At 44.5% G+C, this 20,000-nt stretch overlaps 1 protein-coding gene across 1 annotated transcript in view; it reads right to left on the bottom strand.

Annotated features, from left to right (window-relative positions):
- csmd2 (CUB and Sushi multiple domains 2) overlaps window positions 1-20,000 on the bottom strand; it is a gene marked incomplete at its 5' end in the record, with an annotated part of 568,918 nt that overhangs the window by 120,104 nt on the left and 428,814 nt on the right. The window contains 9 exons of the mRNA XM_080735514.1: window positions 868-1,050; window positions 4,185-4,358; window positions 5,819-6,007; window positions 12,317-12,490; window positions 12,608-12,781; window positions 13,367-13,540; window positions 14,282-14,476; window positions 15,201-15,386; window positions 17,998-18,186. Coding sequence (XP_080591640.1) covers window positions 868-1,050; window positions 4,185-4,358; window positions 5,819-6,007; window positions 12,317-12,490; window positions 12,608-12,781; window positions 13,367-13,540; window positions 14,282-14,476; window positions 15,201-15,386; window positions 17,998-18,186 — 1,638 coding nt within the window. The remainder of the gene's footprint in view (window positions 1-867; window positions 1,051-4,184; window positions 4,359-5,818; window positions 6,008-12,316; window positions 12,491-12,607; window positions 12,782-13,366; window positions 13,541-14,281; window positions 14,477-15,200; window positions 15,387-17,997; window positions 18,187-20,000) is intronic.

The following is a 20,000-nucleotide window of genomic DNA, read 5'->3' as shown; positions in this document are numbered from 1 at the left end:
AATGCATACGGTGCTGTGTAACTTGCGTGATGATTGCACTGACCTAGGAGTAGGATCAGAGTATACCAGAGTCAAATAAGGGAGTCTACATAATTGAGCTGCCTGCTGGCGAGTGGCATCAGAGTGGAGGAGAGGTGCACGCTAAATATGGATCTACTGTAAGTGCATTTATTTTTAAAAGGAATGGGTCCTTTTGAAAAAAAATACTATACGTTCAATTTGAAGAGCCATACTCCTACGTGATAGACAATTCATCAGCACAGACATGCAAAACTGACTAATATAAACAATGTATTGCAACTATTGTTTGAATCATCCACTTAACACGCAGTTTAATTTCATTAAGACTTATTGTATGGGAGAGGAGAGGATCACTTACAGTATTGTCGGCTGATACATGTAGCTGCTAGATGTCATTATGGAGTCGCCTATCACTGTCATCTACTAGCTATCTACTACATTGGTTCCATGTCAGTTATTATACCTTTTTATTTTTTACTTAATTTTTATCCCACGATTTTTCTAACCCATTTTTTTCACCCGGTGTCAATTGTCTAATGTAATCCTGAGTGCTACTCTCCCTCTGCCAACCTGGGGAGAGCAACGGACTGATCTCTTCCTTCTATGCATGAGGAGTCCAAGCCGCTTCTTTTCACCTGACAGGGGGAATTTCCCTGTCTGGACGTAACTTTTGGAAGGAACACGTTATTCCAACCAGTTCCTTTCCCCTCCATCAGGCGCCCCAGCTGGCCAGGGGGAGGCAGTATACAGACCAGGATTACTGCATGTTTTTTGTGAGGGTGTGTGTGTGTGTGTGTGTGTGTGTGTGTGTGTGCGCGACTGCGCATGCGCGTGTGTGTGTCTTACCCTGACACTCTGGCTGTATGCCCACCCACGAGCCATTGGCCAGACACTTCCTCTCAGAGGAGCCCCTGAGCGTGTAGCCGGGTTCGCAGCTGAAGCGCACCAAGCTGTCCACCGTGAAGTCTTCCCCCAGACGGATGCCGTGCACAGGGATGCCTGGGTCGCCACAAAGCCCTGCCGACTCCCCTGGAAACCAGCCAGAGACACAGGTAAGGGGGAAGGCAGTTAAAAAAAAAACAATGCTAAAGGTTTAACCACTTAAACCATATATCAGTGTTTCTCAAACTTTTACATTTCAAGGTCTCCCCTTAACTCTGACAGTATACAAATAATGGGTCCATTTAACGGGTCCATTTGGTTCCATTTACAGTTTACAGTTTACAGTTTAGGCATTTAGCAGACGCATTTAATCCAAAGCGACTTACAATAAGCAGGTAATACACATCACTATAATAAGCAAGATAATATCAGTACATTAACAACAATATAACAAATGCATGGGAATATCAATCTAGTAAAACAACAACAAAGGTAGACAACGCACCTAATTAGTAAAAAACTTCTAAAACCTAAAACATGCTATAGCTTCATGTATGGTCATTGATGGTCAATTTGGTCATTGAGGGAAGTGGGAGTGTTACAGTAGTGCTATGGGTTTAGGTGGAGTCAGTCCACGGCGGAAGCTAGGGAGTGAGTCTGTAGTTCAAAGTGCGACAGGGAGCTTATTCCACAGTTTGGGGGCCAAGAGAGTCCTTTATGAGGAGGGTCCCTTAAAAACAACATTTGTATACTGTTAGAGTTACAGACTTGTAAGGGTCAATTTAGACCCCGATAAAGGAACCCACAAAGTCCCTGGAAAGCCCTTTGAGAACCACTGCCCTATATGGTAAACCGGAGCAGGGGCGTCACAAGGGGTAGGAAAGTGGGACTGAGTTACCGGGGCCCAAGGTGGAGGGGCCCTAGTAACTTTATCTATTGAAAAATAGCAGATATACAAGCTCACAGCGCGGCACCAAGTGCCGCGCTGCGAGCTTGTAGATCTGCTATTTTTTAAAAGCCGTGAAAATGTGCGCAAATCTTTGAATATATGTATTTTTTAAGCGAACATTTGTAACTCAAATTTTGCTTCTCGGGGTCCCTGGAACTAAATATTTTGGGATGGGGTCCGCGGCCAAATTCATATCATTTTGGGGGTCCTTCACATGAAGAATTTTGAGCATCACTGACATGGAAACATGGGTTTCTTGCAGGCATTTTCACAATTTTTCAAAAATAGCAGATCTACAAGCTCGCAGCGCGGCACTCGGTGCCGCGCTGTGAGCTTGTATATCTGCTATTTTTCAATAGTTAACATTCATGGGGGGCCCGCAGTGAAACCTTGTACCCAGGGCCCAGAATTTGGTGCGATTCCCCTGGACCGGAGTCTCTCAGGGCTATCTTGACCATCTCCACACTGACACACAATGACACACAGTGATGTTTTGAAACCCAGAATGAAGAGTTCCCGCTGCCAGCTGATTAAAGAATCTAATTGCCCTCTCTGTCCCACAGGAGTGACTGCCTGTGACCCAAATACATTATGTTTCATTACGTTTCATTTGCCGACCATGTGTGAGACAACGTCGTTTTCCTTTCACTGGGTCGTTGGTGTGTTTCGCACCGCGGGTTTGAATCGCCCACCAGGCATTTTAAAACAATCGCAAAACATTTAGGGCTGCAGTGTATTTCCTAGCCCCCACTGGTTTTTACACGCATCCGGTCAATGTAGCTTTACTAGAGTTTTAGCTCAGAAAGTCGGGGAATCTGGACAAAGAGGCAGCTTTTTATTGTCCGCTGAGAACAAAGCCAGCAATCTCCAGGATATATGAACGTCATGAATTGTGACATTAACCTGTCAGGATGCATTTTTATTATTGACTTGTTTATGTGTGTGTGTGTGTGTGTGTGTGTGTGTGTGTGTGTGTGTGTGTGTGTGTGTGTGTGTGTGTGTGTGTGTGTGTGTGTGTGTGTGTGTGTGTGTGTGTGTGCATTTGTGTCTGTGTGTGCATGTGCGTCAATACACGTCTGTGCCTGTGACTGTGTGTGAGCGATTGAATGTGTGTGTGTGTGTGTGTGTGTAATTCAGTGAGTGACCGTGTGTGTTCTTGTGTGCATGCATGTGTCTATGCGTGTGTGTGTAGGTGCGTGCGTCTGTCTGTCTGTGTGCGTGCGTACGGGCGGGCGGGCGTACGTGCGTGTGATAGTTTCACTCACACACACACAGGGTAAATGTGTGCATAGCTGCGTGAGGGTGTGGATGCCCTTGGGGCCCTGCGGTGTATGTGTGGGTGCAGCGAGCACCCCGAGGCGCTTTACAGTGTGCTGTAGGAAGAGGGACGTGGGCAGATGTCTTTATGGCACTTCACAACCAGGGCCCGGGCGTGGGCGTGCCTGTTCCTCACTCTAATATGAGCAGATTAAAGCGGCTTTATGGAGGACACAGGACTCTGCCCTTGAGGCCTGCAGTGCCGACACACACACAGCCCTTGTTCCCACGTCCATTTCTTTTCAGACTCTCCGCCTACTGAGACCCACCCTTACAAGAGCATCCGTGCAACTCTGACTCGGCGGCCATTTTTTTTACACTGGGATTAATCAAATATTAGAGGCAGGAGCAGTTCATCACAGGAACCCTATATAGCAGGGGTCTTAAATGTTTTCACGCCAAAGGACCCCTTAGTCAAGAGAGAGATGAAGCAGGGACCCCTCACAACCCATAGATACCATATAGTTTAGTTTCATCGTTTGACAGTGTATTTTGGGTTCATCTAAATTTGTGTTTCCAGATATTTAACCACTTGAACCTTTCACTCAGTCTGTACTTAGTCTGCTCTTTTTCCCCTCTACACCAAACCTCTTTGCCAAAAATAGCCGATCTACAAGCTTGTAGATTGTAGAGCTTGTAGATCTGCTATTTTTGGCTAAAGTTCTCAGTATAAGGACACTAGGGTTCAAATGGTTAATATAACCAGGGGGTCCCCCCCTGTTGAAGACCCCTGCTATATAGCATCCCTATTCTGCAAATCTAAAAGCTCACAGCAGTGTAAAGGGAAAAAGGAGGGAGGGTATAATGCAGGCCCCTCGGAGACTCATGATCTTCATGCCTGCCCATTCCCAATCCTTTCCCATTTAAGTTGATGGTGAGAATTAAGGTCAGCACCGTCTCCTCAGATTAAAATAATAAAATGGGGTTATTGGGAATTTCACGGCAGAGGCATGAAAGTCATGCCCGGTCCCCTCCCGATCCGACCTGGGATCAGAGTATAGTGTCCCGTACGTACCGGAGCAGTGCGGCAGCGAGCCGCTCCACTGGCCATCCAGCTGGCACATGCGCGTGGTGTTCCCCACGATGCCACGCTGGCCGATGCAGCTGAAACGGATGACCGAGCCCACCGTCCGGCGGTCGCCAGAGATCTGGGCGTAGGGCGGAACGCTGGGCCGGTCGCACAGCACCACTGTCCAGTGACGGGTACGAGGAGGCAGAGAGAGAGAGAACCAAAGGTTAGAAAGCAAAGGGCAATGATAGCATATTGTCGCTGTCGAGTAGAAACCAGTGGTGTAAAGTAACTAAGTACATTTACTTAAGTACTGTACTTAAGTACACTTTTGAAGTATTTGTACTTTACTTGAGTATTTCCAATTTCCAATACTTTTACTTCTACTCCACTATATCTCACATACAAATATTGTACTTTTACTCCGCTGCATTTATTTGAAAACTTTAGTTACTAGTTACTTTGCAGATATAAATTCTAATATAAAAAACATATACATGAACTTCTTTAGCCCTATTTTATACCTTGACTATTTGAAAATAGCCGATCTACAAGCTCACAACATATTGCGTTGTGTTGTGAGCTTGTAGATCTGCTATATTCAAACATTTTGTACTTTTACTTTTGGTACTTTAAGTACATTTTGATGCCAATACTTTCATACTTTTACTCAAGTACATTTTGAATTCAGGACTTTTACTTGTAAGGGTGCCCTCACACCAAAATACCTATGAGAGTGGAATCCGCGTTCCGCCAATGCATTTCAATGAGAGTGAAGCGGTTTCATGCCAGCAGAGGATTTCTGCAAAAAACGCTCCCTTATCATTGAAATGCATTGGCGGAACGCGGATTCCACTCTCATAGGTATTTTGGTGTGAGGGCACCCTAACAGAGTATATCTACATTGCAGTATTGATACTTTTACTTATGTTATACAGTACGTTTTCCACCACTGGTAGAAATCTTGTATATCGTCGCTGTCGGGTGGGAACCACCTTGTATGCCCGTTCATCTTGTATTTATGATTTTAAAAATGATTTGAAATAGTGAAAATAGCCGATCTACAAGCAGACAACGCCTCGCACTATGAGGCGTTGTGTGCTTGTAGGTCTGCTGTTTTCACTAGTCTCGTGAGACAGTCCTATGATGAAGCAGGGCTTTACTTTACAAATAAAACATACACATTTGAAACAGTGACAATATGTGTATGTAAAATGAATGTGCTACTTGGTTGTTGAAGAGTGTCGCGCAAAAGCAGCCGATCGACAAGCTCACATTGCGACACCTGCAGATCGTCTATTTTCACTACTTTAGAACAATTCTTACAGTGAAAGTGTTGTCTGTGGGTTTTATAAATATTTGGCCAATGAAAAGCATCAGCATGTGCTTGTGACTAAATAAAGAACTACTTTGGATCCATTTGGAACACAGGTTCTTTTTTCTTTTTTCATTTCTACAAAGCAAGGCTGTTCAGATAAAAAAAAACTCAGACAGGAAAATAAACAGAGCACAACAGCTATCACTTAACCTTCAATTCCCATCTAAGACACCTTTCCCATCGCAAAACACGCACCTGCAGGCTGACATCGAACAAAACAAACTAAAAGCCAGAAGCTGATCGGTACCAAGGCTATACTCACACAGGCACTTAGGCAGAGAGCGGTCCCAGGTGCCGTCCCCCTGGCAGGAGATGGAGCTGGTGCCCAGCAGGTAGTATCCCGGGTTACAGCGGTACGACACGGTGGTCTGGAAGGTGTAGCGGTGTTGCCCGCTGGCCAGAACCTGCCTGACGCTGTTGTCAACGTGGCCTGGTTCAGTGCAGTTCACAACTAGGAGAGAGTGAGAGAGAGAGACCAGGGACAATGTTAGAGAGGCAGGGGCTGACATTTCTAAAGGAGCCTTTAGAAAGGATAGCAGATCAAGCGCAGCCCAAGCTCACAGCGCGTCACACTGTGACGCGTTGTGTGCTTGGAGGTTGGTTATTTTCAGTACTTGATACCGCACTGAACTACTGTAAGCATAATCAAGTGAATACTAGAGATGTGGCGTACGGCATGGATCTCTACACAGAGAGGAAAATTCTTTCAACATAAGATGCTGCATTCAAGTTCAGGAGAGTTTGAGCCTGGCAATTCTCTTGAATGCTTCCTTCAGGTATGGCATGGAAAGAGAGCATTTGCATTTCTTTCATCATAGTGAAAACTGCATTCATGGCCTGGAGGGGGCACTTTTTTCAGACGGATAGAAGGGCAGGGGCTCAAGCCCCCTTTGATGTCTATGAGTGCACGTGCCTGAGAAAGAGACAGAGAGAGAGAGGGGGGGAGCAAGTTATTATTATGTTCATATTCCACGCAGCAGTGTGGAACTATGCTGTATATTTGCCTCCATTAATGCATGAGGATGATTATGCGAAACACGTGCAGATATTTGAATGTGTTGTGTACCGCTACTTCGCAATTAGACTTTAGCAGACGTCGGTATCCAGAGCTACTTCACAAAGCCTGAATGAGACAAACCGTACAAACTCAATAGTGAATCAATTAATTCGTGTCCATGTATTAAAGACGGACCTTCCCTCTCCTCATCTGCTAATGATAATAATAATAATGGATGGCATTGTTATGGCGCTTTTCTAAGCAAGTTGAGAATTCAAAGTGCTTGACACTGGTCCATTCATTCATACATTGGGACCTCATCCCTCCATTGCTACCTCATCCATTCATGCATCCATCCATCCACATCCATGCATCTGTCTCAAAATGAAGCTGGGAGGAACAGACTCTGAAAACAAACATTTGCTTCATTAGTAGTCAGTCTCCTGCTGGCCTCCATGCTGCAGAGACAGCGAGACAGTGATGGATGAAGAGGAGAGGAGAGGCGACGCAAGGTGAGGAGGAGAAGAAGAGAAGAGAAGAGAAGAGAAGAGAAGAGAAGAGAAGAGAAGAGAAGAGAAGAGAAGAGAAGAGGGATGATGGAGAAAATGGGGACAGGAACAGAGTGGAAGGAGGTCCTGGCGGCTCCATGTATACAGTATTCAAATTCATGACAGATGTTTTCCAATAAGCCAATCTCGTCCCCTGCGTGTCTCGGGGCACTGGGGGGCAGCAGTGCCGCTCAAACTTTCCTGCCGGCATCAGATGTCCGAGGTACGCTCCAAAGAATCCGCCCGCCGCCGCTCCAGCGTATCCGCGATACGCAGCAGCTGGGCTGAGTTCCGGCGCGGGCTATAGAGGAAGACACAACCTAGCGCTCTATGACACAATGCCAAAACACAAATGGGCTCCGAACACGGCGTCTGGAAGTCGCCCACGCAGCCATTATGCCGTGCCAGTCTCGCCCCCGCGAGTGCGCCCTCTCCTCAGCCAAATTGAACCCATTGTATGCTAATGCTTTTAAAAGCTCTCGTTTTCATACTTCCAAGCAAGCCAGCACAACTAAATCAAACCCGCACCCCTGCCGTCTAAACACCTACTGGAACACATTGCCTCCTGTAGAGAGCCGACCCATGGCGCCATCATTTAACAACTCGTCGTTTAATAATTCTACAAAGCCTCATTCGGAGGCTGCCTCAGCCCCAGAAATTCAGGTTATAGCTCTAAAGGCTGGAATCCAACAACTGACCCCCTGGCAGAGTTTTCGAGTGGCCCACTGGGCAGAGACAGGGAAGGGAAGGGAAGTCGATATGAAAGGGGAAAGGAGAAGAAAGGAGAGCAAGAGAGGAGAGGAGAGGAAATGGGGTAATTCATCTCTGTTTCTCCTCAGAACAGGGGACACCCCACTCCCCCCGGTCACTCTCTGCCCCCCTTTCTCCTCCTCCTGCTGCTCTTGGCCTCCTGCCAAGCGCAGCCTATGTAATGTACAGTAGGTGGTGTGTCTGAGTGGGCCTACAGCGAGCGGCGAACAAATGAATACTGACAAACAAACAAACACAGCAAACGGCTACCTACCTAAGAGGATTGATTTGATTGATTATTAGAGGTGTGCATAGGATACAGGTACATGACAGTACAGTTCACTGGTACAAGGTCAACCAAAAGGATAGACACCACAAAAAAAGTTTACATGGGGGATAGGCAGGTTAGAGTAGCAGCCGCCTGTAAGTGACTTTTCAGTGCGGTTTTAAAGGAGGGTAGGTACACTACACTCCTTTAAGGCCTTTGTTAGGGCGTTCCACATAAAGATTTTTTTTTTGGGGCTTTTATGCCTTTATTGGATAGTACAGTAGACTGACAGGAAACGGGGGAGAGATGGGGAGAGACATGCGGCAAAGGTCGTCCAGATCGGGAATCGAACCGGCGACGCCGCCAGGCATCAATGCCTATATGGTATGCGCTTAGACCAGTAGGCCACCGGGCGCCCCCGAACCCCTTTCTTTGAGCCGAATCTGGGTCGAACGTGATCTGTGGAGCTGCCTCAGGTGTTGTGATTGTGAACATCCTTGACATTTTGGAAGTAGTTTGACAGGTACATGGGTATCTTAGTGGAGTAGTGTATCTTGAGCAGTGGTGGCTGAGTGGTTAGTGTCCACACCTAGGACTCCGGAGGCCCCAGAGGTTGCAGGTACGATTCCCCACTCCAGCTACCACTGCTCCCCTTCCCCCTTGCGCTTCTTGTGGGCATCACTGGGTTGAGTTCAGCTGGGTCAAAGCTGATATAAAAAGCAGCTGGGTTGGGCTGCGATACCTGAATTTCCCCCGCGGGAGGAGTAGGTATTCATCATATCATATCATCATTGTACACCAGGCTCATTACATCTACTGTGAGCCACCCCACACTTAGGGGCCCCACCATGCTTTTCAAAATATATATTTTATATAAATATTGGTCCATAATACGATTTTATACAGGTTTTAGCCTAAACAACCACTCGGATATTGAAATTTTATGTTCTGTCTCTAATTCCAAGCCGTTTCAGACGCAATACCAAAATGCCCTGTTGGCAACAGGGCGCTGTCTTTGGGCTAAAATTGGAACGATACAGAGAATATCAGAGAACCACGATAAGAACTATGTAGTCAATCGTAATCTTCTCCGTATCGTTCCAATTTTAGGACCACTTTACCTCATGGTTCCACCTCATATATATAGTCTCAATAGAATGTAGCCTCCCAAAAAGTACGGCCCCCTTCTCAAGGGCGCCCAATAGGAAATGAGCCCCCTGTGACATAGCATGGGGCCGATTTCAAAAGAGTACCGTTCAGCCACGCCCATTCAGAAAATCACTGAAATGAAAGGCAAGGCTTAGAGTTAATGATTCTTTTGGGGGGCTGGAAGAGACACTGGGAAGACCAAAAAAAAATGAAAAATGTAAAATGTGAAATTCATGGTGGGGCCCCTTTAAGAAGTTATTAGCGGTGAGGTGAGTCCAAGAAGGAAGGTTAAGCGGAGAGGAGAGGAAGAGAGGAGAGCCCTGGATGTCATTAGCCGACTGACCAACTCCATTGTCTGTTCCCATATTTTTTCCCCCTCTCCCTCCTCTGCACTGTTCTCATCTCTCTCTCTCTCTCTCTCTCTCTCTCTGCCCTCCTTTACGCTTTTGACAAATTAACGCACGTGTGGTGGTTGGTGGTGGTTGGTAGAGCTCGATAAAGGGAGGCAAAATAGAGAGTGGGAACGAGGGAGGTGTGCGGCAAGTCAACCTTGGAGGGAAAGATTACGCTGAAGGCTAAAATAAGGCAGGGAGAGGAGGCGGAGAGGGGAGAAGGCGCACAAAGGAAGAGGAGGTGCGGTGCGCCACACCGCAGCAACAGAAGGAGAGCAGAAGGATGGCAGGGCTCTGTATGACCTGAATGCTGTAATTACGGTGATAAATCTGATTGACCAAAAAGGTCTCCTATCTGCTTCTGTCTCCACATAAACAGTGGAGAATGAGGTGCTATTTAAACAGGTGCATTGCTTGCCACACATACGCGGGGCTCGCACGCGCTCGCACGAAAACCAAAACGCAGCACACAGCTATCGTGTGCATGGAAACAAGGCCAATGCTAATATGATGTCAGTGCAGGAGCAGAGAGATTTAATGCATCTGTCTGGGAGGAAGCCTCGCGCTACTTATGCATTCAACAGCCAAGTGCATTTCTCCCAGCTTGTCTTCCTCCTTCTTGGCATCAGCTGACAAAGGATATCTCATGGACTTTTAACCCCATACTTTTGAGCATCTAAATAAATGGCAAAATCATTCTGTTCGCTACTCATTGGAAAAGCAAATAAAGGTCAATCTATCACTTGGTTCCATCAATGGCTTGTCAAATGTGGTGACCGTAAAGACCAACATGTGATAGCAGGGGCCCTTTTCTGTGCCCGTCACAAATTCTTTAGTTAGTGTGGGCTTAAAAGCAGGGCCAGGCGCCCAGACACTTTGCCTGTCTAGGAAAATGCTAAATCAAATTAAAAGTCTGTGCTCTCGCTCTCTTCTTTCTCTCTCTCTCTCTTTCACAGGGGACAGGTAATTCTCATTCTAAGATAAAAAACCACAGAACCGTGTCTCCAAAGGCTGCCGTCTCTCACACAGGCTCAAGGACCCCAAGATTGTGGTTATTAACGAAGTTTCTTTCTCTGACAGACAGGCTATATCCTCGGGGTGTAATAGAGGTAGCAAGGCTCAGATGATAGCGTTGTACACGTAAATATTATCTAGAAACTTTGCCTTCCCCCACAGAGAAGACCTGGGGTAATTACAGTTTGCCTCTATATGATTTTCATTTCAGTTTTCACTAATATGTGTCATTTAAGATCACTGTCCCCCTGGATGGGATATGTGTCTCATTTCTGTTCATTCTGTGATTGGAGTCATTTGGTGGGAATAATAGGGGCGGGGCCTTCCCTGCACAAATGTACATGAGTACAGACAAGTACAAAGAAAACTAGAACTGTACTCTGTCGAGGTGCCAACTTGTGTCTTGTGCACAGTGCGACAGCAGAGCGCGCCATGAGGTGTTTGTATTTATGTCACCAGGAATGCTGGTCTCTCATTGGCTGTTAATGATGACATTACGAGGAATGCTGGTCTCTCATTGGCTGTTAATGATGACATTACAAGGAATGCTGGTCGCTGATATCACTACTTGTAAAAAGGTTTACAAAAAGCAGGTTCACTTTGCTGGCAAAAACATCTCGGACCGAATACAATAGTGTGTTGCCTATAGCAACCACGCACTAATGAGTCACGAAAAAACCTTTAAGCATTGCTTAAAGGATGGATTACAGGAAGGCAAACATACACACACACACACACACAGACACACTAGGGCATTCACGAATAGCGATTTTTAGTATTTGAATTATTCGACCTCAAAGTATTCGAATAGTCGAATATTTGACAGGACTGGCCAAACTGTCAAATATTAAGTAAGCAAGAGGCGAACATTGTGAAAATAGCCGATCTACATGCTCACAACGCCTCGCGTTGCGAGGCGTCGTGAGCATGTAGATCTGCTATTTTCACAATATTTATCTGCGGAACCGAGTCACATTAAATGGAATACCTACAATTCCAAGTGCTTGTCAGGGTTCTTATGACTTCCTATCTAGCCAAGCTTTATAAACCATGAATAAATATATATACAGTATTTTTAAAGACAAAACAGTAAAAAAAAAAGAAAAACGATTTTGGTGAACATCGAATAGTGACTTTGATATTCGAATATTCAAATATTTGGTGAATGCCCCAACACACACACACACACACACACACACACACACACACACACACACATACACACACACGTAAGGACACTTACTTTTACACTTCGGGAGGGCATTGCTCCATTGGCCGTTAGACTGGCAGGACGCCAGTTCACAACGCCTCGCGTTGCGAGGCGTCGTGAGCATGTAGATCTGCTATTTTCACAATATTTATCTGCGGAACCGAGTCACATTAAATGGAATACCTACAATTCCAAGTGCTTGTCAGGGTTCTTATGACTTCCTATCTAGCCAAGCTTTATAAACCATGAATAAATATATATACAGTATTTTTAAAGACAAAACAGTAAAAAAAAAAGAAAAACGATTTTGGTGAACATCGAATAGTGACTTTGATATTCGAATATTCAAATATTTGGTGAATGCCCCAACACACACACACACACACACACACACACACACACACACATACACACACACGTAAGGACACTTACTTTTACACTTCGGGAGGGCATTGCTCCATTGGCCGTTAGACTGGCAGGAAGATCTAACAGACCCCTGAAGGACGTATCCAGTATTGCAGGCAAAGCGTACAATATCATTCAGGTTGAACTGGGTTCCCTGGGTCACACCAAAGATAGGATTGCCAGGATGACCACATGTGATGGCTATGGAAGAAGAAACAGACTGGTTACTTATGCAAGCAGTTCATTAAATCAATCTTTAAAACAGGAGATTATTTTGGGGGAACTTGACCTGAAAAGGTTGAGAACCTCTGTACTTACGGACACAGACGGGGGTCCGTCCTGACCAGCGGTGGTCCTGCTCACATATCCGTACAGACACGCCGATGAGACGGAAGCCCGGGTTACACTGGTACACCACACTGCCTCGATAGTTGTAGTTCTCTCCAATGATCTGACCGTTCACTATGGGCTCAGGGGTTCCACAGTGTCCAGCTACAGGGGGGAGGAGAGGGAGATTGCGATTGAGAGAGAGAGAGAGAGAGTGAGAGAGAGAAACAGGATCAGAATATAGGCGCCTCATCAGGCATAATCAGTGGTGGAGAAGTACTCAGATTCTGTTTATTTAAGTAAAAGTAACAATACCAAAATGCACAAATAATCTGCTAGAATTATATGACTTAGAAAATGTCTTAAAACACACCGTAGCCAAAGTGCCAAAATGTATTATAGGACACCGAGAATAAACCAACGTTTCGGCAGTACAACTGCCTTCTTCAGGGTATACAGAACACATGTATATTACATGTATATTACTTACAATGTGGTTATGTGGTTAAGTATATTACTTAACCACAAGTACAAAATGATTGGCTTCAAATTGGCTAAGTACTCATGCCGAAAGTCCCATTTCCCACATTTGTCAATATTTTGAAAAGAATGTACTTACTGTAAGTACAGTACTTGCGTAAATGTACTTACTGCAGTTTCTTTCCACCACTGTGGACAATTTCATTTGTATATTGATTTTGAACGTTTAAATGAACATGTGCTATTCTCTCGGATACTATTTGATCTCACCAAGACACTGGACTTGCGTGCCGCTCCATAGTCCATTGGACATGCACTCTCGGACCCGCGAGCCAACCAGGGTGTATCCTGTGTTACAGGAGAAAATGGCCGTGGCTCCGTACACCGTCAGCGTTCCAATCTTGTTCCCGTTTGGCGGAGTCCCGAGGTCCCCACAGGAGATGACTAAGATGAGAAGAAAATATTATCCTATGTTACATTTATAAATCCAACAAAAATGGCAATGGAAAATAATATTAATGATTTGTTCACAATTCTGTTTGCTTTGGTAGGAGGTCATGTTCTGATTTGTGTAAGTCAATATTTCCCATGTCTGATAAGTGACTTTACAGACAGAAAGATATCTGTTGTTATGGTTGAATGCTTGAATCCGATTGGTCAATGACTGAATTCAGCTGTGTGTTATTTTTCAATAATGACCGATGAGCACTATAGCATGACAGGCATGTAAACAAACACACAATGTAAATTACAACTAAACATTGCTCTCAAGGATGTTAGGCACGCGTCGGTGCCTAATCACCCTGTCAGCTTTTATTTCTCAACAATGGCTGGGCGTAATTATCCCTTGCTTATTAGGGGTGCAACAGTTTAATTGATTATAGAAAACAATCAATTATAATAAAAAGAATATATATATTGCATTACACTGTTGCACAACAAATTATAAAATAGGTTAAGTGGTTAATCAGGCTAATCGATTTAGTCTATTTAAAAATGTTCAAGTTGATTGGATCATTTATAAAAAAAACGATTTAATGATAAGCAATTTGTTGAATCGATAGTATAATGGCTAAAAAGATAAAGCATAGTCGCAGCCCTAATTGTTAGTAATAAAAATGACAATGTAAGGAAAAGTTAAGTGCCTGGACATTTCATACATCATATCATTTACTGTACACTCACTATCACAGGCTGGGCGGGGATCCGGGTAGTCCCAAGAACTGTTGGCCTGGCAACGGATGACCCTCTGACCTCTGTAGAAATATCCCGGGTCACAGATGAGCATCATTATGGCATCATACTGGTTTTGGGTCCCGTAGATGAGCCTCCATCTCCCATGATCCACTGCGGAATGGCCGATGTCAGGGCAGGTCACCGCTGGAGGGTTAGAGGTTACACCAGCATTATAGGCAGTGCCATTATTGTACGTCAATAATGGCACTGCGTTGTGGATAACAATACAGATGTTGTTTTGTTTTGTATGTACTGCCATTATTGGTAGTCACTTCATATTGAAAAGACTGTCACCTACAGTTTACCTGTATAAATGTATGGTAGTCTGTTTGTGTGTGTGTTATATATAGTTTAATTATAAACATATATCACAGTGACTATTGTGTGTAGTACAGTGAAGGTGGTAATGTGGACATTTTAAAATACATATGATACTGAACAATATTGCAATAAAATACCAAATCCGATAGCATGTGTACAATCTGTAGTCACTGTAGTGCTGTTACTGTGTATACATCCCTGGTAGCAGTAGGATTTGAGGAGTTGAATGTTTTCAAGTTGTGCCTTATGTAACCCCGGCAGTGACCACACATATTTGGTGAGTTTAAACGGTAATCAGGGTTTAGCTGCTTCTGCATGGTGCAGAAACTGTGATGGAGGATTTAACACTAGCGAGTATGAAAACTGCATTTTAATCCGGAAATGATCCTTCATGGTGAACACTTGGAATTGAAAGTTTCAACGCTTTGAAACGTGACAAATGCCAAAATGGGAGAGGGGATGAAACAAAAATTGATCTGTGCCCATGAATTCTGTACGCGTGATGCGTAACAGTTTTAATGGATTTTGTGCGGGGCGATGCACTCACGTATGCAATGGGGTGGCGCCTCGATGGGGCTCCATCTCCCAGATTCTTGACAAGTGACCGAGGTGGTGACGGGGCCAGACAGTCGGAAGCCTGGGTTACACTCGTACATGGCCCTCGCTCCCAACGTGAAGTCCTGTCCCATAATGCTGCCGTTTACTGGAGGGACCGGCATTCCACAGGACATGACTGGTGAGAGAGAAGAGGGGATTCGAAGAGGGAAAAGGCATATTTAGTAGACAAGTCAGAGTTTCAGTCATGTACTTGCTGCAATTTTCTTTTTCAGCTGTGCAATATTGAACCCCTCAGGGATTCAGGGAGATGAAGTTTCATTTGAGAGGGAGGCAACAACGAGGTTCGCAAAAGCCGCCTCCGCATGCACGTCGCTTAACCCATTTAGGCCTATAAATGATTGAACGCTTTAACCAGTGAAAAATAGCAGATATACAAGCTCACAGCGCGGCACCGAGTGCCGCGCTGCGAGCTTGTAGATCTGCTATTTTTGAAAAAGTCGTGAAAATGTGTGCAAATCTTTGAATATTATGTATTTTTAAAGTGAACATTTGTAACTAAAATTTTGCTTCTGGGGGTCCCTGGAACTAAATATTTTGAGATGGGGGTCCGTGGCCAAATAAATATAATTTTGGGGGTCCTTCACACGAAAAGGTTTGAGAGCCACTGACATAGTAGTCTCTCAAGAACAGACTAACTGAGCTCCAGTTAAGTGAAAAGGACCTTTTCTTTGACGATGGCTGGCCAGATTGCTGACATAGAAACATAGTTTTTTTCCCAAAAATCATAGGAGGATTCAAAAGACACTTATAGAATCGGGTCAAAATTCTAATTTTAACGATTTTTCTAAAATAGCAGATCTACAAGCTCGCAGCGCGGCACTCGGTGCCGCGCTGTGAGCTTGTATATCTGCTATTTTTCAATAGTTAAAGCATAAAATAATGATACACAAAATGTGTACCCGTTCTAAATAGGTTAACTCACAAAATGTTCACTGCAAACGCACTCCCATCATCTCCAGCATATTGTTGTGCTCCCGAGCCTCAACATTTTCAACAATGGTAAACACTTGTGTCTGGATAGAGCACATACTGTGCTGTACAATTCATAGAGGGGATTGCACCCACTTTGACTAGACTGCCCGCCCTGCAGACATTCCGTTTCCACCCAAGATTGTTGTTATTGGAGCTCGTTGGAAACTAAAAGAATACGTGTCTATGCGGCTTTCATATTGCAATGGAAACCAGAGAAAATGAATTGGCGCCAGTGCACCGATCTGAAATTTAAGGTCAATAAAGTATGGCTTTTAACTGCACAATTAAATATCACAGCCTTGTGTGGTGTAAAATAATTAAACTCGTTGTAGGAATCTTGCATGCTTGAGGGAGGAACTGCTGTATTATCCATTCCAGTTTATTGTTTGTGTTTTAACTGCAGGCAACAATAAGATTCAGATGACAATATAATGCAATAGCATCATTGCATTTATTTATCTTTTATTTTGAACATTATAAACATTAAGGAAAGATACATTATTGTAAATTACAGTAGAACTGTCACACCCTATTGGAACATCAAACCACTGAGCTCATGGTCAGTGAAGTGTCATCAAGCTAATACAGCAAATAACGGGATTTCTGAGGATGCCTGATGTAAGCTTCCTTGAAGGCTAGTATATAGGCCAATCATTTGTTACAGTCGTGTGTATTGTACTCTTCCAGATCATCTGAAATCAAACACAATGTGTGATCCTGATAAACGTCCCTAGAATGGGGAAAGGTTGCCCCTCCTGACACCTGTTTCCTTTTTGAGCATTGCCAGACGCTCCAACGAGTGACAGAGTGTGTTTGTATGTCTGTATGTACAGTATGAGCACGGCAACAACGCACGCACGCACGCACACACGCACAGTCGCACACACACACACACACACACACACACACACACACACACACACACACACACACACACACACACACACACACACACACACACACACACACACACACACACACACACACACACACACACACACACACACACACACACACACACACACACACACACCTAAAACTACAAGTGGGTAAAAAGTAATCAAAGTGAGTAAAAATACATCAAAGTACTTAAAATGAGTAAAAATACTTGAAAGTAAATAAAGTGAATACAAATACTTAAAAGTAAGCCAATTAAAGTCAGAAAAAAAGTAACTAAAAATACAATTTGGAGTAAAAATAAAAAGTAAAGGGTAATTAATTAACTACTTAAAAGTTCATAATCATTCAAAATACTTCAAAGTAACGAAATAAACCTAAATTGCACAAATACAGTATGGGGCACCTACAATTGTGTTACAGCATTTCAAATGGCCATGACCATTACTGCTTTACAGTAGCACCGCCCAAGGTCGAATACCAGCACCCACACATCAAATAAGAGTAGTGCCACCCATATACCAGCACCCACACATCAAATAGAGTAGTGCCACCCGTATACCAGCACCCACACATCAAATAGAGTAGTGCAACCCGTATGACAGCACCCACACATCAAATAGAGTAGTACCACATGAATACCGTAGGGTGACCTACCTGTCGCTGTTGAGCAGCATTGAAATGAATGGACAGGGATTTAACATTATTCCACTAGTTCATACAGTACTATATAGCTTCATGAAACTCATCAAAGGCACTGCTCACTTCACACTGGGTGTGACTTCCTTCCTTTCCTTTGTTAGAAACCGCACCTGTCCATCATCCCTTGTGGCCCTTTGTTATGGGTCAGTCCTCACCTTGACAAAGTGGCACTGGTGCGTTCCACTGATAGATGCCCTGTGGTGTCCGGGTGCAGGTGGCACTACTTTGGCCGATGAGCCGGAAGCCCTGGTCACAGCCGAAGCGCAGGGTGCTGCCCAGCTTTGTGCCCGTCAGACTGTGCACTGTACCGTTTGCAGGGTTGTTTGGGGGGCTGCAGTAGGCGGCTGTGAAAACAAGAACAAAATGATTATTCAATGTGCCCATCGTACGAAACCACATGGATGACAACTCTGTTGACAATGGAGATGATAGGCTTCTGCTCTTCAGGAAGGTCTTCTGCCACATTCACCCACCTCTGATCCGACCAGCCCCCAATGATCAAAACTTGAGAAGCCAAACATCTGACACTAAGCCAAATGGGAATCCCTCCTTGGCCATGGGAGATATTAGGCCTCTGAACATTTACATCGTCATTGTCGGTTGGAAACCTTGTATGTCCCAAACCGTTTTGTTTTTATCATTTAAAAAATCTAGGGTAACTAGTGAAAGTAACCGATCTACAAGCACACAACGCCTCGCGATGTGCTTGTAGATCAGCTATTTTCACTAGTTTTGTGCAATAGTCTTGTGTGATGAAGCAGGGCTTTACTTTACGGAAAAACGTACAAATTTGAAACTTGGAGATACAAGGTTTTTATGCCCGACAGTGACGACATACTACTGTACTATTGGACCTATTCGGGAAGGATGCAAGACGGGGACGATGGATGCAATAATAACATCTCAGACTTCATGTGTCCTATCTGTAACGCAAGTTGTAACGTAAGTTGTCGATGACTTATTTACACATATTTAAAAGAATGGTGGGGGTACTTGGCCTACTGGCAAACACATTTGGCACTGATCAGACCAGTGGTTTGTGAGATGTCCAGACACACACAAAGAGAGACAAACAAGATAGACTCGTACAGATGGCTAGACCCTGCAGAGCCTTGCCATAAAAAGGATAAAGGGTTTTGTTATTTTTCCATATTTTGTACTGTATGTGTACTCTGCACACCCTTTGGGGGTAAAACGTTAATTGCCTGTTTTAGATAAAAGTTAGCTACCTGTTTGAGAATGCATCGCTACCAGCAGTTTCTTTTCCCCCTTCTTTCTGCTAAGCTCCTAACAGAATTGGAATTGGTTTCTGATAACATTTACAGCCATATAGTCCAGGTTTATATATTGTACAGGGATTCTGTAATTGACATTTGTATTTTTATTTTTTTTATAATTTTCATCCCACGATTTTGTAACCCATTTTTCACCCAGTGCCAATTGCCTATGTAATCCTGGGCTCTGCTCTGCCGCGCCTGGGGAGACAACGGACTGACCTCATGCTTCCTTCTATGCAAGCCCAAGTTGCTTCTTTTCACCTGACAGTGGAGATTTCCCTGGTTTGGACTTAGCGCGTGGAAGGAACACGTTATTCCAACCAGTTCCTTTCCCCTCCATCAGGCGCCCCGGCATGTTTTTGTGAGGGTATCAACCCTAGGAGATCCAGGGAGAACATGCAAACTTCACACAGAAAGGCCCTATCGCCAACCCCACCTATAGGGTGTGGGTGCTGATGACGCAGAGGAAGAAACACGCCCCCAGTGCCCACAGCGTCCCCTGGCAGGAATCGAACCCAGGACCTTCTAGCTGTGAGGCGAAGCGCTCACAGTTTGTCTGTGTCCCTTTATGCCCATTATGGAGATCTCTGTATCTGTCTGTGCCTCCGACTGTGTTGCAGACACAGTGCCGGTTCCCCCTTTAATGCAAACCCCATTATACCTGTTGTCATAGGACCCGTTTTGACCATCTGTTTGCCTGTGTCCATTTATACCCATATATGGAGATATCTGTATCTGTCTGTCTGTCTGTCTGTCTGTCTGTCTGTCTGTCTGCATCCATTTGTGTCCCAATCTCACTGAGAGCCAGTCATCTCGGAAAGTACAGCTTTAGACAAGGACTGAAAATACCTTTTTTTTTTTCTCACTAAAATGTGATAAAG

Source organism: Nannobrachium achirus (genome assembly GCF_963921795.1).
Source record: "Nannobrachium achirus genome assembly, chromosome: 10".
Lineage (NCBI taxonomy): Eukaryota > Metazoa > Chordata > Actinopteri > Myctophiformes > Myctophidae > Nannobrachium > Nannobrachium achirus.
The sequence above is the reverse complement of the archived record's forward strand: the minus strand, read 5'-3'. Positions and strand labels throughout refer to the sequence as shown.